The 24,695-nt window shown below is 41.2% G+C and overlaps 1 protein-coding gene across 9 annotated transcripts in view; it reads right to left on the bottom strand.

The window, feature by feature from the left end:
• Window positions 1-4,432: 4,432 nt before the first annotated feature.
• PHC3 (polyhomeotic homolog 3) overlaps window positions 4,433-24,695 on the bottom strand; it is a 90,119-nt gene continuing 69,856 nt past the window's right edge. For 5 of the 9 annotated variants that reach the window (XM_069975213.1, XM_069975210.1, XM_069975209.1 and 2 more), the window contains exons 11-15: window positions 23,131-23,290; window positions 11,354-11,471; window positions 9,460-9,607; window positions 9,164-9,377; window positions 4,433-7,148 (exon numbers count right to left, since the gene is read on the bottom strand). In XM_069975213.1, the coding sequence (XP_069831314.1) occupies window positions 6,994-7,148; window positions 9,164-9,377; window positions 9,460-9,607; window positions 11,354-11,471; window positions 23,131-23,290 (795 nt within the window). In that variant the 3' untranslated portion in view covers window positions 4,433-6,993. Of the gene's footprint in view, window positions 7,149-8,480; window positions 8,865-9,163; window positions 9,378-9,459; window positions 9,608-11,353; window positions 11,472-21,721; window positions 21,789-23,130; window positions 23,291-24,695 lie in introns of those variants that run through there. The other 4 variants (XM_069975214.1, XM_069975215.1, XM_069975216.1 and 1 more) reach the window with 4 other exon arrangements.

The raw sequence follows: 24,695 nt of genomic DNA, 5'->3' as shown, positions 1-24,695 counted from the left end.
TCCATCATCTGTCGGTAAATGGTCATAAAAGCCCCATACACCTTATACTGACACTGGCGCTCTGAGCTTCGAGTGAGACCAACAAAAGTATAAAGTGTATAGGGACCTTGAGGGGCTTATTCCACGTTCCACGGTGCGATTATCATTCCGTACAATAAAGAGAACGATCAGCCAGTGATCATGTCATCGGCTGATGGTTCATTTAGGTTCAAACCTAAAACCATTGGTCGCCATCCGCACATCGCTGCGTGGAATAGCGATGCACGGCGGGCGACTGGCGATAGCATACATTACCCAACCATGTTGCAGGGCTTCTCCTGCGCTCCTCTTCCTCCCGGTCCCGCGTGCAGCAGCAGCTTCGGTGTGGCCTGTTAGCTGACAGACCGCTCAGCCAATCACTGTCCAGGACCGCCGCGGCCAGTGATTGGCTGAGTGGTCTGTCAGCTCAGACAGGCCGCACCGAAGCTGCTGCTGCGCGCAGGACCGGGAGGAAGAGGAGCGTAGGAGAAGCCCTGCAACATGGTTAGGTAATGTATGATGTTTAAACAAGGGCTACAAGTACATCGGTAACAATGTTCCTGCAGCCCTCGCTAAACGATTATCAGGCCGTTGTTCACATTATTGATCGGGCCCTGGTCGGCCTGGTTCCACAATGGCACTTTTATTACCTTGCTCATAGCTCTCTTCATAGGACCTTATACTATTCCCCAAGATGCTCCCCAGTTCTCAGATACTGCCTGGTTGCTGACGATGTGCCAACCCTGCAGGAACTGCCCTGCTTCAGCCAGGCAGGGCTGTTAGTATGGGGATGGCATGACCATGAAAGTGTCTGTCCTGTGTCCTCAAAACTGTGTAATCATAAGATAGGACTTTAGGTCAATGTACTTCTTCTTTTAGACAAAATGCAGTTGCATAAATGTACCTTAGGCTTATACTAATATTTTAATAAGAGAACAGTACTAAATGTGAACCGTATCATGTGGGTTATAATAACCATTCCTCGGCTGAGCTACCTGCTAATGTCAGGGCTGTGGAGTCGGAGTCGAAGTCGGAGCTAGTTTTGGCTGGAGTCGAAAAAAATTTTACCGACTCAGACTCCAGCTTTAAAAAAAATCTTTAAAAAATTGTAGAATTGAATTTCGATATGAATTTTACAAGTTTTGCTCATGAATATATCAGTAATAGGACACTGGCCCTATTAGATAAGGGTGGTCGGGGAATATATCAGTAATAGGACACTGGCCCTATTACATAAGGGTGGTCATGGAAAAGTTGTCGGTCACTATTTGGCAGTTTGTTTCTGAGCTGGAAGAGTTCATTGTGTGGGGGAGAGATCTGTGCTGTTCTCTTCCTGGATGCTGGATGACTGTATATGAGCAGCAGTGTAATATGAAGATATCCTGTGTAATATAGAGGAGGAGGAGAAGACATAAGTAGTGTAGCAGTAACCTCTGTCCTCAGTGTGGTGTTTTCTCTCTGGGACAAGATTGTGTTTTTCTTCAGTGTTCTATGGCTGCAGCTGTGTGTATGTGTGCGCGTGGTTTGGCTGCAGCAGGCTGTGTGTGTGTGTGTGTGTGTGTGTGAGCACTATGGCTGCAGCAGGCTGTGTATGTGTGCTATGGCTGCAGCAATGCCTGCACAGTGACCTTTTATATCACTGTGTGACCTCTATATCACTATGAGTGACCCCCTGTATATCACTTTGGCTGACCTCTATATTACAGGTATCTGGCATTGTTAGCAGTGTTTCTTTAAGTATGGTGAATATTCAGTTAGAAACATAGAAGACTGTCAGCAGAAAAAGACCACCTGCTCCATCTAGTCTAGTTGGGAGTTGTTCAGGACATGGAGGCTGGAGACTGGCTGCATCCACTGCACACACAGGAGAATCTGCTTTATATACAGTATTCCTTTATTCCCTCAGAAATTGTCCCAGGATCATGTAGGACATTAGGGAGAAGCTGCTGAGCCAGTGTGATAAATAACTCCCCTGGTATACGACCGGCCATTTATGAAGGAGCAGGAGCCGGAGTCGGTCCAGATAAAATTCAGGAGTCGGAGCTGCGGCTTACCGACTCCACAGCCCTGGCTAATGTTCAGCCAGTACACAAGTGTGAATGACAGTTAGGGCCCTTTTAGACAAAGCGATAATCTGCCAAATCAGGTCAATTTGGCAGATTATCGCTCTGTGTAATAAGGACAACCATCAGCCAAAGAGCCGATCATCAGCTGATCATGGTCTTTCAATGTGTTGAAAAATCATTGTCCATGCATTGCTACATGTAATAGCGCTCCACAGCCGAAGGCTGATGACACTGTACGGAAAATAATAAAGGTTATACTTACGGGCCCAGGTTTCCTGTGCCTTTTCCCTGAGTGTCCTGCTCCCCGCAGCTGCCTCTGACACTTTTGGCTCTGTATCTGTACTGAAGAGACGGGCCAGAGGGGTCAGAGGCGGCTGCAGGGAAAAGGCACCGAAACCCTGGGGGAACCTGGACATGTAAGTATACCCTTTTTTATTTACTATGTGAAAGCAAGGGCAGCACAGACATCACTAACGATGTCCATGCAACCCTTGCTACACGATCATCTAGTCTAATAGGCTAGATCAGCGCTCACTTACACTGATCATCACTGATGATGATGCTTTTCTTAGGTGATACCATACTTCCATAACAGTTTTCTTTGGGACTGTCCTTAAATCATCGTCATAAATGAAACAGAGGTGAAACACAGTGATTTAGAGTACCATTAGTGACCACAAAATTGGTTGTTGGCAGCAGAAATGTTTAAAGCAGTTAGGGTATACTGTATATTTAAATCGACTCTGTAGCCACTGTGGAAGCCCCCCCAAACTACTTATACCTTGTTGTAGCTTAGGCGAAGTCCTTTCTGGTGGTATGTTTTGTAAAGCAGGTTAGGCTTTGATAAGGCAGAAAATCCAACTTTAGTAGCAGGGCTGCCGTGTCTAAGAGGCGGGGACGAAGCGTTCGTACCCTAGTGCAGCGCTGCCTTTGTGGTGTTGCTGGTCATCTCCCCCTGCCTGCCTTCACAGGGTTCCATGTAAATGCGCATGCAGCGTTTTTTTGAGATCTGGCGCCGCTGTAGTGACATGAGAATTCTTGGGATCGGATCCCGCGCAGGCGCACTGACGCGACCGGTTAGACTAGTTTGATAAAGCCGGACGCGTCAGTGCGCCTGCGCACGATCCGATCCCAATAACTCTACAAGATGACGTAGGCAGTGTTCGCCAACATGTTATGCGATGGGGCGGGATGGCCACTGACAGGCATGTGAGTCGGGGCTGGGCCAAGAGCATCACTAAACAGGGAGTGGAAGACGGCTAAAGAAGGGGTGCGGACCCGGCCATGTCACTACAGCGGCGCCGGAGCTCTAAAAAACACCACATGCGCATTTACATGGAACCCTGTGAAGGCAGGCAGGGGGAGATGACCAGCAACCCCACAAAGGCGGCAATGCACTAGACACGGCAGCCCGCTACTAAAGTTGAATTTTCTGCCTCATCAAAGCCTAACCTGCTTTACAAAACATACCACCAGAAAGGACTTCGCCTAAGCTACAACAAGGTATAAGTAGTTTGGGAGGTTCCACAGTGGCTACAGAGTCGCTTTAAGGCTGCATTCACACTACGTATATTTCAGTCAGTATATTTCAGTCAGTATGGCAACCAAAACCAGGAGTGGATTGAAAACACAGAAAGGATCTGTTAACACAATGTTGAAATTGAGTGGATGGCCGCCATATAACAGTAAATAACTGCCATTATTTCAATATAACAGCCGTTGTTCTAAAATAACAGCAAATATTTGCCATTAAACGGCGGCCATCTATTCAATTTCAACATTGTGTGAACAGATCCTTTCTGTGTTTTTAATCCACTCCTGGTTTTGGTTGCAATACTGACTGAAATATACTGACTGAAATATACATATACTGACTGAAATATACGTAGTGTGAATATATAAAGGTGTATTCCCATCTGAACTTATATAGTTAAACGTAGGAATCATCAAGATTAATAGTTTTGCAAATATATTCATTTAGACTATGTTAACACATAGTTTAATTAGAGATATCGTCATAAATCACATTAAAATAGTGCTATTTTTGCTGTGATTCCGTCAAATTTGCAGCAAAATATAACTAATGAAACGCTATGTGTGAACACAGCCTTAGCAAACTTGCCTCCTTGTCTCTGCTGCGCTTTCTCCCCATTGTTGACAGCTAGTCGTGTAAGCAGTTAGCTTCTGTAACAGCAAAAATGTCACTTCCATATATATGGAACATGGCACAATTTTCTGTCACATTTTGTATTTTATCCTACAAATAAAGGGTGACTTAATTGAAAATCAACTTGAAATAATAATCTCTTACAAAAAAGTCATTACTATATAGTTTTATATATGTAATGTTTACATACAATGTTATATTTATATTTTTGCTACAATGTTTAATAAGTAATCAAATGATTATTGTATGTGCCCTGCAAAAATCACACTCTCTCCTGGCATTTACATTTATTAGCAGAAAAGCTTAAAAGGGTATTGCAATTTCATTTAAAAAAAATAAACTGCAGCATACTTACCTAACCCAATAAATTGCCAGCCCTATGATCCACCCTGTTCCCTTAGTTTACTTAAGCTGATGATGTGCTTCTCCTGTTTTACTTATAATTAGAGATGAGAGCAACTTGAGAATGCTCGAGTCCGATAGTTCGGCATTTGAATACCGGTGGCTAAATACAGCCTATGGCTATGTTCCTACAGTGTAATGAATGTGGAAACGTGGACATTGTTTTCAATGACCAGTACAGCTGTAGTGGATTCATTAAAATCTATTGATTTCAATAGAACAACGGCCGTTATTGTGCACACAGTGTCTTTGTATACTGCGTCTGTAAAAAATAATGAACACATCTATTTTCTATGGCTGCAGTTCAATCATCAGCCGTAGAAAATAGACTTCACACACTGTGTGGCGGTCCTTCCGGACGTAGTGTGAATGAAAGTTAACGGCTAATTGATTTTTATTCACACCCATTCGGCCAGCAGACTTCTACTGGTGAAAAATAATGCATTATTGGCCAGAGGATCCTGTAATAGAGCGGCCGTTGTTTGATACTGAAACCAACGGCTGCTTCAAACAATGACCGTTGTATTACAATGTGTGAACCTAGCCTAAGGCTGTGTCCATTGGTTTTCAAATGCCTAACGATTGGACTTGAGCATGCTCGAGTTGTGCTCATCTATACTAATGTCCCAAACTGACTGAATAGCCACAGTGGCTTTGGAACATAATCAGCATGGCAGGGAAAGCATGTCAAAAGGGTAAGTAAACAAAAGCACTGGATGGAGCAAAGCGTTGGGAGTCTTGCATTCAGTTTACAGATCTAGCAGGCTGCAGTTTAGTTTTTACATACATCAGAATACTCCTTTAAATGGGATGTCCATTGGGATCATTTTATTTTCAAACTGGATGAAATTTTGGGAGGGGTATTTGGGAGGAAAAAAAAAGGTTTTTTAAATCAACTGGTGTCAGAAAGTTATACGGATTTGTAAATTACTTCTATTCAGAAATTTCAAGCCTTTCAGCACATATCAGCTGCTGTATGTCCTGCAGGAAGTGGTGCATTCTTTCCAGTGTGACAAAATGCTCTCTGCTGGCATTTCAGTCCATGACAGAAACTGTCCAGAGCAATAGCAAATCCCATAGAAAACATCTCCTCCCAGTTAGGCTTCAGCCCGATTCTCTGCTGCTGCCACTAGGATCCTTACTGGGTCCCTGCTGATCTGCCCTTCCTTTTCCCATCTTGATACTCAGAAAAGCCAATTACTGGTTCAGACATTTCCTTCAATCTCCTGTGTGTTGAGACAGGACAAGGAAAGGCTGTGGCAGGGGAATGGGGTGGTAATGCTTATTCCCTCCACACACACACACACACACACTCAATCTGTGCCTTCTAAAAATAAGATGATCCCACTGAACCTCTATTATTCACCTTTTTCTTTTTTACTTTTTGTTTGCATATGACATATACCATACAATCCATGTTAACACATAGTAATAAATAAAAAACAGAATTACATTTAACCTTTGTAATTTATATCTGAAATGTTTATATGTGCGCATTGCCTCCATTGCATATATTCAAGAAACTCAGTGTGTCATTTTTCTCCATATACTGTAACAAATACCAGGTGCCATATTGCTTTACTGCTTAAAACCACATTCATTCTGTCTATTCATATCGTGAACACTATGAACAATGAATCCATCATACCTCATCCATCATGCTTTGCATACTCTGGGAGGGGGAAAGCTTTTTTTTAATATTAAGGTGAATGCAACTCAATGTAATTTTGGCGCATACCTGCTTTATGACACAAACGCCTTTACACTGAAGATTACTGACATATTATATAATACATAGTAGAAAGTAATCCCAGTTATTAAATTACACACACACAAAGCGTTCATATTACATAGGTTTTACGGTATAAAGAATACTGGCAATCTGTTTGTGCAATACTTGATTCACTTTCTGTAAGATAGAAAAATACAAGTGGTAAAAAACATACACTGCAAGCTTGTGTATGTGGGGAAATGTTCATCATGATGCTCAATGTTACTGCAGCTTCCATTACAGAATCTCAACTACCCAACATGTTCCAGGTTATACAAATTGAAGGAACCTACAATGAAATATAAACATGGTGATCATGTCTAAGACCAACCTGAAAAACAGAGGACTAACTATTCCATGTCTTTTCTGACTTTAAATGTATTGAGTGTTTTCTAGATAACCATCAAGTGGTGGAGCTTTAAAAGTCTCCATTGACTGCCCAGTAATGTAATGGACTTACACTGATTCAAGAAACAAATGGCTACAAAACTATCCAATGTGTGGACTGTCTATTTAAAAAGACTGCTATTTTCTCACTGTACAGATAGTCAAGGCCACCTTGAAGTATTTTATGTTTCCTTTAGTGAATTAATGCGAGCGCAGATCTTAAGGGCTGGTCCCAACTTAATATTCATGGTGCTCATCAGATGATCTTCCTTTAGTAAGAGGAGAGCCTGTCCATCAATTTCCTGTGTCCTAAACTCATCTGCGATCTCATGGCAGCCTGTAGAAATATAAGAAGAGGTGAGCTAATGCAAAATGTGTTACAGTAAGAAAAGGCCATTCTAGAGTACTTTTACAGTAAAGCCTCAAGCATTCCCTGGTCACAGGAAAAAATCCTCTGATGACTATGGATGACTACAACCCGCACAGTCATAGCTTATATGGTTACAACAGAGAGCAAATATATAGATGAACTCTGTGTATCCATGTATTGCCAGGTCACCAATCCATTTAAGTTCTATACATAATAAAAGGCATAAGATCATAGTGGATGCCTTTTGTGGAACAGGTAGAAGCCACTGGAGACCACCCCAATGACTCATGTTTTAGGCAGCATGAAGGTGATTTAGGCAGCATGAAGGTGATAACAGGTTTTCTTTAACAGAACCTGTTATATTCCCTGTGTCTTGCACACCGGCCCTAGGAATTGACAGGAGAACAGCATTAAAATTTCTCTTTTGCTCTATGCAATGCTGCATAAAGCAAAGAAAAAGAACTTTAAAGGACAAGTGCCATGAAAAACTTTTTCCCAGTAATTGAAGCACATTACAAAGTTATATAACACTGTAATATGCTTCAATCAGCCATCTGCCTCCCTTCCCTGTCTTTTCCCCCCTCAACCCCCCAGCAGGAAGTGTAAGAAACTCACAGATACCTAATTATTACTGTCGTCACCAAGCTCTTCTCTCAGCTTCTTCTAGTGATGATGAGTCATCAGCAGGAGGGCTGCTCTAGCTCCTGTTACACCAGCCTCCCCCTCCCCTGCCTTGTCAGGTGACTCAGCTTGCTCAGCTCCCATTGGCTGAACAACTGCAAGTCATCTGAGTCCATGTCACTTGCTTATCTTCCCTATTGACATGACTCCTTCACTCACGGAGTCCACTCAGCAGCAGGAGAGTGTATGAGGGGAGGGGGGAGGCTGCCTATATGCTGGGAGTCTGTAACGGAGAGAAGATAAGCAAGTGACATGACTTGCAGTTGTTCAGCCAATCGGAGCTGAGCAAGCTGAGTCACCTGACAAGGCAGGGGAGGGGGAGGCTGGTGTAACAGGAGCTAGAGCAGCCCTCCTGCTGATGACTCATAGTCACAAGAAGAAGCCGAGAGAAGAGCTTGGTGACGACAGTAATAATTAGGTATCTGTGAGTTTCTTACACTTCCTGCTGGGGGGTTGAGGGGGGAAGAGACAGGGAAGGGAGGCAGATAGGTGATTGAAGCATATTACAGAGTTATATAACTCTGTAATGTGCTTCAACTACTGAGAAAAAGTTTTTCATGGCACTTGTCCTTTAAACTGGCCAAGCAGTGACTGGCATCCAGTCATAGGGACATGGCGACTTCCCTCCTAATGCCAATAGTAGTCAATGTACCAACAGTAATCAGCAATGTGCATTGTGCATACAGCGGTGTAGCAGTTTGAAGACCCATGGAGCCTTATGCTACATCTCATTGCAATTATTTATGGCCCAATGAAGGCGACAAGGATATGTTCCGAATGTTTTTACTGATTTCTGCTCGCTGAGAAGTCAGGGAGTGACAGACTCTCTTTAAAGGGGTATTCCCATCTCGGGAAGTTATGTCTGATCAATAGTATCCCCGACTCCATAGAGAAAGGATAGAGTGATGGTGTGCATGCATGGTCCACAGCTCCATTTAGCAGGGATTTCATGGTGGTTAGACAAATAGCAATAGGGTACAAGCTCTTCAGATGGGAAAAGTCCTGTAATGTTAAAACAAGGTTGTTAGGCTGGGTTCACACTGCATTTTTGCAATCCGTTCAATGTATCCGTTTTTAAAAACATAGTCAACACTATTTTTGTGTCAGTTAAAAAAAAATGCATCCGTTTCAATCCATTTTTTTTTTTTTTATAATGGAAGTCAATGGATCCGTTTTTTTTCCATAAAACGTATACATTAAACGGACTGCAAAAATGCAGTGTGAACCTAGTCTTACAGAAGGGTTATAAAGATTTTGTTTATTCTACGGTTAAATAACCTGAGAAAAACAAATACAAATACCTGGTAGTGAATGTATGAAAGCCCACACATCTTCAACAGTCCATAGGGATGGCTCAGTCTGTGTATCAGGTGGTGACTCAGTTGGTGAGGAGGTTTTCCTTAACTGAAGACAACGCAATTCCTGCTCTCTCTCACTTTGTCGCCGCAGACGGGTGGTCATAGGCACGGGCATGGGATCCTCTAAGGCTTCAACACATGAATATGAAGTGGGTAGCTGCGAGACACACATATAGAATAACGCAGAACTCAACCACAACATGTAAGGTGTCAATGTTGATAAACTTCTTTCTACAAACCTGTCTTAAATAGTGGTCTCGTACGGAGCCTCCAGAGCTGTGTGGCAGCCTTCCACGCCGCCCTAGATTTCCTTCAGACTTTCTACTCCATCTGTTGCCTTTTTCAGCCTTGTAAAGCCCAAGACGCTTTGTACTGCTTATGTTATACCTTAAATAATTTGTCATACAACAAATAAGTCATGGAAAACATCTAAGGAATAATAAAATATTTTCCTTTCCTCTTACTAGAATGCAGGCTGTCAATAAAATACAGTAAAACTGAGAACAATAATAAGACAGCAGCATTGCCTAACATTTTCTTTTGTTTCCCAACATTTATCTGAAAATATTGGAACCTATGCATTAATTATTCTCCTGTTTTTTTAAGGTAGTAACGTACAGCATGTTTTATATTTGTGCCATGCTTACTGTACACAGCATTGTTCTTTTTAATGTATCTTAAGGGTACTATTACACGGAACGATAATCGGCCCAATCGGTAAGGAGTGTGCAGTGCTATGTGTGATGGGGAAAGGAGTGTATGACGTATAATGAGGTGAGGAGTGTGCTGTCATATGTGATAGGGCGGATGAAAGCGGCCCACAACCCCCCTCCATATCAACCCCCCAACCCCTGGAAGATGCACTACAGCTGCCCACACAACACCCTAACACCCCCCCACCCCAACCTTGGGACAGAGCATCAGAGCAGGGCAAGCCACAACGCCAGCAGATAAGAGCCTCCTGCAACGTCACCCCCCCACCCCAAGGACGGCAGAATAGTTGCAGGTGAGGGATACTGTCTGAGTAACAACAGTTGCCTATATACATACATATATCTCTCTTGTGGCTGGAGGCATTATTGTACCTCCAGCAACAAGAGCCTCCTCCATACACATACTCACCTTGCCCAGCACAGCGTTTGTCCATTCTCCCAGCTCCCTGGTACACAAGTTACACGCTGGGAGACTGCGCTAGGCCAGGTGAGTATGTTGAGGTATGTGGTGGCTTGGTTTGCATATGGGGGGCCCACGCACATTTTCTGCACAGGGGACCTCTGCAGTCTGTGTCTGCCCCTGATGGGGATACTGAGTTATTAGGCTTATGGGGACAGTGCAATGGTGAAAGTTGATGTGATCAGATACAATTACAGCATAAAATGGGTTAACATCAAGGACAAAAGCTTTCTCTTATGCCCACCATTAGAGCAGGACTGATATATATAATCTATGTTGTAATTCATTTGGCCTAATAAGTTAAACTGACCATCACCAGAGCCTGCAGTACACATGAAAGCACATTCAGGAGCTGTACTGGTGCGTTTACAAAGAGAGATTTATCTGACAGATCTTTGAAGCCAAAGCCATGAACAGACTATAAACAGGGAACAGGTCATAAAGGAAAGACTGAAAATTCTCTTTTCAAATCTATTCCTGGCTTTGGCTTAAAAAATATGTCAGATAAATCTGTCTGTGTAAACGCACCCTATGGGACATCTCTTTAAAGAGGAGAAACACCCATCATTTTGAAAGGTGTTCTGCTGCTCCTAGGGGGTTAAGTGGTGATGCTGTGCACATCATCACCACGTAACCCCTGCTTGGCTGGCAAGCTGAGCAAAAGCACAGCAGCAGTACAGATACAGCCCACTCAGGAGAATTGGGAAACCCTGTTTAGAGTTGGGATTCCCCACTCCTGCAGTAAGGAGCAGTGTACAATGCACTGCTATTTACTGTATGTCCAGAGAAGGTAAGGGGTGATGCTACTGCATCAACACTTAACTCTGTACACTCTGTGGGCCAGGCACCCTATTTGAGTTTTAAAAACAATTAAACAGATTTATATTATTCCCTATAGAAAAACTCTGCTCGGCCCTCAACTGAATATGAGTGTATTTAATACAAAACAGTCCACGTTACCTTTTTGCACATGACTGTGAACAAAATCTTTTTGATCTCAGGAACTTGTCTGGATAGCCTCTCTTTCCACAAAACTCACACTCCAAGATTTCACATTCCAGCTCATCGATACCTTCTGCTAAAAACAAGCAAAAGACAAACAAACCAATATTGTACATAACCTCCCAAAATGTATGTATGTTTTATTAAATCAACATTAGAATCCAACAAAATGGGAAAAGGCATGGCATCAACAGGGACAAACCTAAAGAAATTTCAGCTATATACATACACACACACACACACACACACACACACACACACACACACACACTGGGTCTTCTTTATTTAACAGATAAAAATAAAATCCACCTATTACTGGAAATGTCCACTGTTTCCTTAAAGAGTCACTGTCGTGATTTTATTTTATTTTATTTGCAGAAATTAATAGTCCAGGCGATTTCAAGAAACTTTGTAATTGGATTTATTAGGCAAATATGCCAATATCTGCATTTAAAAAGCCTTTTCCCAGGTACCCCCCCCTCTCCTTTTTGCCATCCACTGCTCAGAATCAGGAAATCTCAATCCGACACATCCTGTCTGTTCTATGAAGAGGGGAGGGGGGGAAAGAGACGGAGGAGAAATGTTGGCAGCGGAGCTATTCAAAGTGCTATTCAGAGGTCAGAGAGGTCAGTGGTGACATCAGAGGAGTGAGGACACAGGGTAATGTATCTTTTAATTAACTCTTTGTTGTCCTGTTTTGGTGTTTTATTTCCCTCTCTCCATAGGAGAACAATGAAGACAGGGGGAGAGCTTCAAACTGCTTTTTCATGATAAAAATTCATTTTTCGGCTAACAAACCCAATTAAAGTTTCTTAAAATCACCTGGAGTATTGATTTCTGAAAAATAAAAATTTCACGACAGTGACTCTTTAAAGCTGCGGGGGAGAAGAGGAACAGGAAACAGTGGAGCTTGGAGTAAACTACTTAACACCTTCTCTGCCCAGGACCACTAGGCACATAGGGGGAGATTTATCAAAGGGTGTAAAATGTAGACTGGTGCAAACTGCCCACAGCAACCAATCACAGCTCAGCTTTCCTTTCAGCACTGCCTAAAGCTGAGCTGTGATTGGCTCTGTGTATAGTTTGCACCAGTCTAAATTTTACACCCTTTGATAAATCTCCCCCATAGACTTCAATTTCCTAAACAACCAAAAATAAAAACATATATTCCCTATCTGCTCCAGGCCACCAAAAGGACTGTCATAGATCTCTAGACATGTAGGCACTAAAAAAAGACAAATTTGGTCCGCTCTCCTAGAACACCATTCATACTAGGCAGGAGCAAGTTGTTATGGCTGAAATTGCAAACACAGAAAAACAAAGATAAATGCAACAGCTCACCGCAATAGCAACATACAGGCCCACTAAAGACATGAAAATAGTTAAAAGCAGCCCCCAACTGGTAAAAAAAAAAAAAATACAGAATTTTTTTTGGGCAGTTGGGGTGGGTCTGTATCTTACTATTGCGGTGAGCTGTGTTTCTGTGTTTTTGTATATAGGCACTAACCACTTTACCAACCTAGAATGCCAGGAATCTAGGGTAAAGTGTTTGCCATTACCAAACAATGTAAAGGGGTTCTCTAAAGCAAATAATCACATTTATCTGGCAGTGTGGCCACATATCTGGCTTTGGGGGATGACTGCAAAATACTGCCTACTGGAAAGGACAATGGGTACTATGAGTTTATTGGTAGAGAGTTGATGGCTGATTTTTAGGGCTGGCTGGCCCATTATTAATGCTACAGCATACAATTTTATACAAACTTTATACTTACAACTATGTGGGAAAATTTGGGGGTTTGGCCCTTTTCTCTTAGAGCATGACTTTGCCCCAGTGTACACAGCAAGGCCCAGGCAACTAACATATTTGGAGTGAACATGTCTGAAGTCTGATAATGAGTCATAAATTATTATCTAAAATTAATACCTAACCTCACAAATGTTCCTTGCACCAAAAACGCACAAATTCAAACAGTAACAGTGGGGGTAGCAAAAGGGGACCAACCCTATATAAATGCAGAGCTGTCTTTTCCCTTGGGCAGGGTAGGTGGCTGACCGGGGCTCATGGCTCATAGTGGGCCCCAGGCCTGGACTGCAAATCCTAATGAGCTAACTACACTAACTGGCAGCGCCGCGGCTGCACTGTTAATCGGAAGCCGAGGGCCGCTGATGGACTGAGGGGGGCGCCTGCTGCCAGACACTTCCAGACAGACATTTCTGGCAGCCCCCTTAGTCCAGCGGCAGCCCTCAGCCACTGACTAGTAGCACGGGCACTGCCATCTAATCCTTAGTTAACCGGGGGTGGGGGGCAAGGGGGTGGTGACAAGGCACAGCAACTCACCTGTCACCCACTACCCAGCTCCTCCTCTCTTACATTCCGACACAGGCAGCATGGTACAGACACACTGCCAGATGTGACCTGCAGCCACTATAATTCATGGGGATGGGGAATTGGCTACTATACGGGGCACTATGGGGGGGGGGACAGGCTACTATATGAGGCACTATGGGTGGGTATTGGCTGCTATATGAGGCATTATGGGTATGTGTTGCCTGCTATATGAGGCACTATGGGTGGGTATTGTCTGCTATATGGGGCATTATGGGTATGTGTTGCCTGCTATATGAGGCACTATGGGTGGGTATCGTCTGCTATATGGGGCATTATGGGTATGTGTTGGCTGCTTTATGAGGCACTATGGGTGGGTATTGGCTGCTATATGAGGCACTATAGGGGATCGGCTGCTATATAGGGCACTATGGGGAGATTGGCTACTATATGAGGCACTATAGGGGGGATTAGCTACTATATGGGGCACTATGGGGGGGATTAGCTAGTACATGGGGCACTGGATACTATATGAAGCACTATGGGGGGTTGAGTACTGTATGGGGCACTTTTAAGGGAGGACTGGCTATTATATGATGCACTATTGGAGGGGACTAGCTGCTATATGAGGCACTATTGGGAGGGATGGCTACTTTATAAGATACTATTGGGGGGATTGTCAAGTATGTGAGGCATTATTGGGAGGATTGTCAAGTATATGGGGCGCTATGGGGGCAATAGGGTGGCTTCGGATGTGGCTGGAAAGGTGGTAGGGGTCCCAAGGTTGGAGGGGGGCAGTTCACAGCTCTGCTCATGGGCCTATAATGCTGTTAAAACAGCCCTGTATGAATATCCATGTTTTTAGAATGTTATATCCAGCAGGCTTATAATTGCGTGATGGTCAGGTGTCCATATATCTATTATACACACTTTTTTTTTTTAACTGTCAAAGCTTGTTCGTTTCTAATGGGGAAAAAAAAAACATTTTGTAACCCAAGGCTGGCCATACAAACTAGATCCACAATACTCTCAGGATTCACTGATCAGAATCTGTCAGGAACAGCTAATTATAATATTTATGGATGCCTCCCGACTCTTCCCAAATCACAGATTTCTTACTTCTGTTTGGAAAACACAGATGCCACAATGATTTTGTACAGTATGTGAAAAAGTCATAATATACAATGCAACATTACAAAAAAAATTATATATGCCAACCCAAACCTTTTCCTGCCAAAATCAGTCTCTATGCTTCGCCTGCACCTCTTCCCAGAATTTAGTAATCTTATTTATGTTTGTACCAATTACTCCCCACCAGTCTTAATTTATGCATGCCTTTACACATGCTTTCCTCATAAGTTAACCCCTTCAAGACCGAGCCCATTGATGCACGGATGTCCGGGTCAAATTAATGCAAAGTTCCTTCCCACCTTCTAAGAATCATAGCGCTTTTATTTTTCCACCTACAAGGCTGGTTGGGGTGTCATTTTTTGCACCATGATCTCTAGTTTTTATTAATATCATATTGGTTAAAAAAAAAAAGTTTTGATCGCTTACTATTTTTTTTTCTGATATATAATTTTAAAAAATCTGAGATATTTTCTTTTGTTTACGCCGTTCACCAGGCGGGAACAATAATGTTATATTGTAATAGATCAGACAATTACGTACACTACGATATATAATATGTTTAGTTATTATTATTTTTCATTATTATTATTATCCAGTTGTGCTTCCACAATGTAGATAAATGATTTTATTCTCTGGTACAAAAAGTCAAAGAGGCTTTCCCAAGCTCCTGATGGCTGCGAACTATGTAATAGAAACAAAAAAGTTTCCGGCGCTCAAAGGATCAACCATATAGGTAGTAGTGCATACAGTTAGCAAGAAGTATATAACTTACTTCGGTTGGGGGATAAGTTTCAACTAAGAAAGTATATCCCCCTCCAGGTTTGCCAAATCAAGATCGATGCTCGTCAATGAAACAATTCCACGATTTATTCCATGCATTAAACATAACAATTCAGGGATTCGGGGGATTTGCTCATTAAAACTGAGTATTTTTTCTCTATTTAGCCCTATACATGTTGACTAAATACTATATTAGGGACACCTTGTTACTACATTATTATTTTCTTTAGTCTAGGTAGTAATGCATTTGGTGGTGTGTGTGTCTGTGTGTAAGTATGTATTTATGTATGTATGTATGTATGTATGTATGTATGTATGTATGTATATGTGTGTGTGTGCATGTATATGTATGTATATGTATAATTCCACCTTGTATGGTTTTAGGTTTAAGTACAACTTCTTTAAGTACTAATCATTATATACTGGCTCTCCCTTTTATTTTATTTTATTTATTTGCTTCCCTGTGACAACTCACGCATTTCTCAGGAGGGTAGGGATTTAATTTTAATATATACTCATTTAGTGGAGCGGAGGTTGATGTGACCTCTCCACCAGTTATTTCTTTCTCTTTATTTCTTCTCCATAATGCAGAGTTTGCGAATGCTCCGAACATTGGACAATACGAAAAAAGTGAAGTCCACATCTCACTTTATTCGCTTAGTTTATATTGTTAACTGTTTTATTCTTAGGTATATCACCTTTAGTTTGTCTGAAAATGCTACATGCTATCCTTTTTTTCTGCCTGAAAGGGTTACCCACTATGTTATTGTGCTTCCAGGGTCTCTTCTTAACACCTCCTCTTCGATTAATATTTTATGAAATTAATCACTTGGAATGTTAAGGGACTACGTTCCCTATCTAAGAGGACTTCTATACTAAATCACCTTAAGAGACTTAGGGCCGATATAGTATTATTGCAAGAAACACATTTAACTGAATCAGATTATTTCAGACTCAAACGTTTTTGGGTGGGTGCAGTTTATGGTTCACCAGCTATTAACCGTAAAGGCGGGGTAGTTATTCTTACACATAAAAATTTAGCCTGTACGGTATTATCTCAATATCAAGATGATGAAGGCAGGATATGTCATCTTCTTATTGACACTCCAGCGGGCAAATATAGCATATATAACGTTTATGGTCCCAACACTCAGAGACCTGATTTTTTAAAAAAAATTGAAAAACCTCATTCTGCAAGATGACAATAATCTTAAAATAGTTGGTAGAGACCTAAATACTGTTCTTAATACAACTGAAGATAGAAAAAGAACTAAGACCCCTACTGTATATACTTCATCAGATAATATTTTATCCAACTTCCTTAATTCTACCTCCCTATCTGATTCTTGGCGTCATCTACACCCAGATGGTAGAGAATACTCTTTTTACTCTCACTCCCAAACGGCCTGGTCAAGAATAGACTACTGTTTAGTGTCACCGGACTCTCTTGGCAGAGTAGAAGACTCTGAAATTCATGATATAGTAATTTCGGATCACTCCCCTGTTAGTTTACAATTAAGAGATATTTTTCAGAAGGGATCCGATATTATTTGGAGATTTCCTTCTCATTTAGCTAATGATGAATCATTTATCAAACTATTAAAAAAATGGTGGTCAGACTTTTATTCTAACAATGCTGAACATACACAATCCCCAATACCTTTCTGGGAGACTGCAAAAGCATTTCTAAGGGGCCAAATAATTTCTTTTGTGGCTGCCCAGAAACGTGAAGCACGTAAAAACTATCTTCAACTTTCCCAAGATCTGCGCTCTACATACACTCTTTTCCTGTCTTCCCCTACAGATGACAATAAATCTAAATGGACAGCAGCTAGACAAGCTTTCAAAATTGCACAGGAAAAGCTCAATACTATATATAGAGATCAATACATATCCCGTTTATTCCGCTATGGTAATAAATCAGGGAAAATGTTAGCTAACCTTGCTAAAGGATGTAGACCTACTACACATATCCCTGCTCTCAAAGATACAGCGGGTAATATACAAAAATATCCTAAAGTCATATCACAACTTTTACAACAATTTTACCGCTCACTATATTCCAAAGATAGGCTTGATCTAGCTGCTGGTAAGAACTTTCTAGAGTCATTAACTCTACCTTCTCTTGATCCACCTTCTCTTGATTCTCTCAACGCCCCAGTCACATTGGAGGAAATTACTGCCACTATCTCTACACTTAAAAATAACAAAGCTCCAGGCCCTGATGGCTATAGTGCAGAATTTTATAAATCTATGTCTTCTGTCATCTCCCCCACTCTTCTTTCTACTTTCCAAACTATTCTGACTGACCATCACATGCTCCCCTCAGGAGATACTGCATATATCAAAATACTACATAAACAGGGGAAGGATCCGACATCTCCTAATTCGTACAGGCCAATCTCTTTAATAAATGTAGACCTAAAATTGTTGGCAAAGATTATGACCAATAGATTGGCAGACATCCTACCATCACTAATAGGCAGCCATCAAGTTGGCTTTATAAAAGGACGTTCTGGTGTCACTAATATAACAACGGTACTAGCGGCCCAGTCTGGTGTCCAATCTGGGGGTCGTTCCAGCCACTCTCCAGGTCTGTTGGCAATTGACGCCGAAAAGGCTTTTGATAATATCAGCTGGGAGTGGCTGGACATGACCTTAACAAAATTTGGTATCACAGGTCAATTCAAAGATTTTATTTCCACAATATACACATCTCCGAAAGCTAGAATTCATACCCCGGGTTTCCTTTCAGATAGCTTTCCCTTACAAAAAGGTAACTGACAGGGTTGCCCCCTATCCCCTCTATTGTTCAATTTGGCGATGGAGCCTCTTGCTAGATACCTTATTTCTTCTGACTTTTTCTCAGGCATACAGGTTGGTTCCTAAATCATCAAAGTTACATGCTTTGCTGATGATACTTTAATATATTTAGATAACCCAGATCTACATGTTCCGGCAGTATTAGATGCCTTAAAATTTTTTGGTTCCTTCTCTGGGTATAGAATCAATATACATAAAAGTCAACTTCTTTACCTAACTCCACATAAGAGGTCTACTTCGGGTCCTGCGGGGGTCTCCATCGCTAAATCCTATATTACTTATCTTGGAATCCAGATTGGCAGAACTCCCTCCTCACTATATTCCCTGAACTATCGCCCTATAATTAAGAGAATAAAACAAGATCTCCAGAGATGGGAATCTCTACCATTGTCAATTCTAGGCCGTACCCACTTAATCAAAATAATGTGTTTTGGAAAACTGTTATATCCAATGCAAACAATACCCCTTTTACTCAAACATTCTGACGTTTCCCTACTCCAATCATATTTCACTAAATTTATTTGGCAATCAAAGAGACCTCGTATTGCCTATTCCACTCTCTGTCTCCCTACTTCTAAAGGTGGCGCTCAATGCCCAGATATTAGATTATATAATTTAGCCGCTCTCTTTCGCCATGCTAAAGATTGGATTATGGACACGTCATATTTCTCCAATATTTTAATTGAGAAAGCTTTAGCAGCACCTTGGCCTTTACCCACCCTGCTACATGCTAAATTACCAGAACTACCCCCAGAAATTAAGAGAAGTGTTATCTTTAAAGACACCATTGCCACATGGAATGCGATACGAAAATTATATGGTTTACCCTTTTGCCTATCGAAAAGATTTTCTCTGTGGCATTCACCACTTTACCCACCTGACTCAGACAAATTGGACTACTCGGAGTGGCAGAGTGCACATGTTTCTTCTGTTGGGGATTTGCTGGATACTAATTCCAACACTTTCTTATCATGGGATATCGTCAGAACACGATTTAAATTGTCTTTATTTCATTTACCTCAATACGATTCTATAATTGAATTTCTTACTTCCAGAGTGCGGGACATAGCAGAAGCAGAAAGTGATATGGAATTTGATAATCTATTCCCAACACCACCGGTTCATAATTCTTTATCACATACATATGGAGAACTTAGATCACGCTCTCAAAAGAATTTATCTAGACAAACTTTTTTCAAAAAATGGTCCTCCGTAATTTTTTCAGAGGATCTGACCCAACAAATATTGAGAGGATCTCAACTAGTGCATTCTGCCACTCCCAATGTGGTTCTACGTGAAATACATTTCCGCTTTATACACAAGGCTATATATGCCTTTAATATTCCTTTTTCCAACTCCCACACTTCTCACATAAACAGTTGCCCGAAATGTTCACTTCCTAAATCAGACTTGTTTCAGTGTGACTGGGCCTGCACGCGAGTGCAGGAATTTTGGGACTCTGTGCGGCTCTATCTTTTGTCCACTTGGGGCCATGCCATACCACTTCTCCCTCTTAGTTATCTTTTTCATTTTATTGATATAGACTCTACTACTCCCTCTCCTAAATTACTTACTTCTAAAGGAATTCATTTAACTCTATTAGTTTCCCTGAAATGTTTATTAAGACACTGGATACTGGATACTCTACCAGACATTTCTGAGGTAATCTCCACTCTGAAGGAGATCTTTCATTGGGAACTTTTGGATGTATTGCGCACCAAAGAGAAATCAACAAAAACATTTATGTCCAAATGGACACAATTTCTAATTCATGATTTTACTATAGAAGAGAGAGACTCTGTCATTAATCAATTTAAGGACACTGATTGGTATTGCATGGCCGCCCCCAAAAGGGAACTCTGGGAGCACTCCAAATATCTTAAGCTTTTCCCTTTCTCTGTTAAAGACATTTCTGTCCATTCTAATGGTAGCATATTTGAATATCTGACATCTATACCATGTTTTAAGGTGATATTATAAATTACTGTTTTTCTACTTATGTTTTTGGTAAGACTATGTTGTATTGTATATGATAATATATCTTTTAAGGTTATTACAAAGGCTCATAGTATCTGTATGATATTGTAAACATACAATCCTTTGTTGCCTGTGAGCGACTTTCTTTTTGAATATGTAATGAATTTTCAATATGTATGTTCAAATATTACATAAGCCACTAATAAAATATTGTTTAAAAAAAAAAATATATGACTAAAGGTTTCACTTTTTGACACATATTAAATATTTCATCTGACCCTCACTGATCACTAGAATTTAAGGTGAAGTCCAGGCAAAGCTTTTTTTAAAAAAAAAAATTCTGGGGAGGATAAAGGAAATAACATGCCCTTACCTCCCCCGCTGCTTCATGGTCTGAGCCGGGACCCGCTACGGCCACAGACAGGCTGAGACGACCGCACACTTCACGACTCAGGTCCCGGCTTAGACCATGAAGTGGCTGGGGACCTGGGGACCAGAGTGGTGATACACGGCCACCAACGCTGGAGTGGGAGAGGTGAGAGCACGGACCCTTTGCCCGGACTTGTCCTTTAACTTTCCAGCTACACAATTTCCATCTTGCTGCAAGAGACTGTATCCATAGACTTACAACAGAGATCAATTGCAACAGAGATCAAACAGCAATAAACAACCAGGCACCAACTGCTCAATTCTTTTGACATTTCTCTAGGACAAAAAATAAATAAATCAAGGTTTGACTGGTTGGCGTCTGGGTGCTAAGAACCCCAGCAACAGCCAAAAAGAGCAAGGAGAAGCGCACAGCTAAGGGTACGTTTACACAGAGATTTATCTGACAGATTTTTTAAGACAAAGCCAGGAACAGACTATAAACAGGGAACTGGTCATAAAGGAAAGGCTAAGATTTCCATAAGCGCTCCTCTTCATGTCTCTCTCTCTGCAGGAGACAAGTTTACTAAAAAGACTATGAAGCCTACAGCGTGAAGGGAAACAAAGAAGCGCTCAGCTGAGTGCTTCTCTTGGCTTATTCTGTCAGTGGGAGTCTCAGCACCAAACACCGACAGACGAATATGTGAATATGCAGATATTTGTACACTGCTAGAATTGAATGACTGTTAAACAAGTTGCTAAAGGAAAATACTTACCAGTGGACTAATGTAAGAAGCTATGAGCTTGTCTCCACAATGACATAGTTATTAAAAAAAAAGTCCTGCTTGCCTGCTTATAAACAAGAGTCCTGCTGGAACACCTGTGAGCCCACAACACAGCATTACCTGCCTGCACCTCACCTGCTAAATTCCACTGTAAGATCTTCATGGAAGAAGCGCTTTTTCCTGGGCCTTGATTTTGAGACTTCTGTTTGGGGGTACACCATTAAGACTGGGATTAGGGAGAATATCTCAAAAAATTAAGAAAGAAACAACACTGCCCCAAATTGTTACACTTCACTTGAAAGAAAAAGGATCTTGGAAGTAGATTTAATGAATGCAAAAACTATGGGGATGCTCTGGGCGAAAGGAGCAGCACTTTGCATTATTAAATGTGAAAACGTATCAAATTTTCATGTAAACGCCACAATTTACATCTACCTGAGTCAAATCAACATTTATATTAAAGTGTCACTGTCGTAACTTTCAAAATCTAAATCTACAAGTCTTTTCAGGAGATTGGACATGGATACAAGTAAAGGCCCTATTACAAAAAGCAATTATCGGCCCTATTCGGCCGATACCGACCTTTACGGTCGATAATCGCTTAGTGTAATAGAAGATAACGACCACCAACATGCACGATGTCGGTTTATCGTTGTCTTTCAACATGTTGAAAGAGCAACAATGAGGATAGCAGTGGTATGCTGCTGTTGCTCCTGAAACAGGAGTGGCGGCAGCGGGGCCACCGCTATCCTCTATGGGCTGCCTGGATGATCTAGCGATCACCCGGGCAGTCCTACCGCAGCTCCCCGCGGTCCCCCCTGCTCTTACCCGCTCACTGCTGACGTGTGTAATAGCGCCAGCAGCGATCATTTGCGCCTCTGACAAGTCGGCAATCGCCCCGTGTAATAGGGGCTTAAGTATTGCTTTGTTTTAAGGCATGATAACTAAAAAAAAAAAAATAATGAATGTAAATTGCAAACTTGCTTTATATCACATCCCCTGCTGATTTATATTTCGAAAAAATTATAACATGGACACGTTAAGAAAAAAAAATGTTAATGTTTCACTTATCTATTGACACTAAGAACACTAGAAGCTACTGAAACACTAACATGATAAAAAAAGGGATGTGACCCAGACTGTGAAGAACTCTACACAGTTTTAGTGTTCACTTGAGCTTTATCCACATCATCTGTACTTAACAGTAATAAGATTTTCATATTTAACTAATAAAACTACTAATTCAGGGTTTAGCAGTGTTTGGATGGGACAAATAAAATCTCAACTATGTAACAAAGAGGTACTAACATTTCCTCTGTGGTCTTGTTTCTAAACAATAGAAATCCATTCTACTAATTGGATTCTAAGGAAATAAAACCATAAACAGAAAACTACTGTCTATAGTAGTATGAGTTCCAAGTGCGGAGATCTGTCTATATTGCTCTCATGTATGATGAAGTAGCAGTCAGTAAAATCCTGGTCGCATCATTAGATGGAAAACACGTTATAACAAAGATTAAAAAAAGAATAAACCAATAACTGACCCTCAGCGGTCAGATCATCTACATCTGAGTCAGTGGAGTTGTCTGGAAGCTTGGCTGTGCTCTGGATGTCCGACTCCATGTCAGTAAGGTTCGTAGTTTGTTCATCAAGCAGCAGATGCCCTTTGGCAGGTTCATCTACCAGGAGGGAAGATCGACTCACCTATAATATATAATGGTGGGCTTTATAATTTATAATAGTGGGCTTTTCTTAGTTTGTTAAAAGAATGCAATTCCAAACTGCAGGAATGGAATATAAGATAATAGTGATGTTATAAATCCACATGTGCCACAGAAATCATCTTTCCTAACGAGTCAATGTTTTTGCTCAACACTTCCTATCTATAAGTCAAGATCATCATTCCTTACCATTTAGGCATGGTTATATCATCAACACATCCATGTAACAATGGCAGATGTACATGTATAGATGGCAGTTGTGATGGCAGACATACAATTACAAATGTAAGATACCAAATAATAATAATACTGCTTTCATTTGTATTATTTTGGTCCTTGTCCCCTTTAAGGCTCACCGTCTAAATTCACCTATTTGTATGTTTTGGGTGTGGAAGGAAACCCACACAAACACACAGAGAACATACAAAACCTTTGCAGATGTTGCCCTTTGTGGGATTTGAACCATATACATTTAGGCTGGGTTCACACTACGTATATTTCAGGCAGTATTTGGTCCTCATGTCAGGTCCTCATATTGCAACCAAAACCAGGAGTGGATTGAAAACACAGAAAGGATCTGTTCACACAATGTTGAAACTGAGTGGATGGCCGACATATAACGGTAAATAACTGCCATTATTTCAATATAACAGCCGTTGTTTTAAAATAACAGCAAATATTTGCCATTAAATGGCGGCCATCCACTCAATTACAACATTATGTAAACAGATCCTTTGTGTTTTCAATCCACTCCTGGTTTTGGTTGCTATACAGCCTCAAATATACGTAGTGTGAACCCAGCCTTAAAGTGTTAATGACACAATACATTTAAAGTGTTAATGACTGCTGATGTATCTGTCCACAAACCGCATTTACTTCTACGGCCTGAACGTAGACAGCTGGTGACTATGTTCGGGTCATTTCCCACATGTATATGAGGTTTTACTTGAACCCAAAAGCTTGGTTTGCTACGTTTTTGAGCCACAGTAAAAACCAGCATGTGTGTGGAAAATGACCCGAACGCAGTCACTATGCAGTTCTACGTTCATCTCTTGGACATCTCTGTCCAAGACAGGAACTGTCCAGAGCAGGAAAGGTTTTCTATTTGCTGCTGCTCTGGACAGTTCCTGACACAGACAGCAGTGGCAGCAGAGAGCACTGTGTCAGACTGGAAATAAAACACCATTTCCTGCAGGGCATACAGCAGCTGATAAGTATGGGAACACTTGAAATTTTTAAATAGAAATAAATTACACATCTATATAATTTTCTGAAACTAATTGATTTGAAAGATAAAGATTTTCGCTGGACAACTCCTTTAATAGTAAAACAATATCTTTATTCTGTGGGTCAGACAGATTACAAACCAGATTTACATAGCTTTTATA

Source organism: Dendropsophus ebraccatus, chromosome 6, assembly GCF_027789765.1.
Source record: "Dendropsophus ebraccatus isolate aDenEbr1 chromosome 6, aDenEbr1.pat, whole genome shotgun sequence".
Lineage (NCBI taxonomy): Eukaryota > Metazoa > Chordata > Amphibia > Anura > Hylidae > Dendropsophus > Dendropsophus ebraccatus.
Note: the sequence above shows the minus strand (reverse complement) of the source record. Positions and strands in the feature narration are given on the sequence as shown.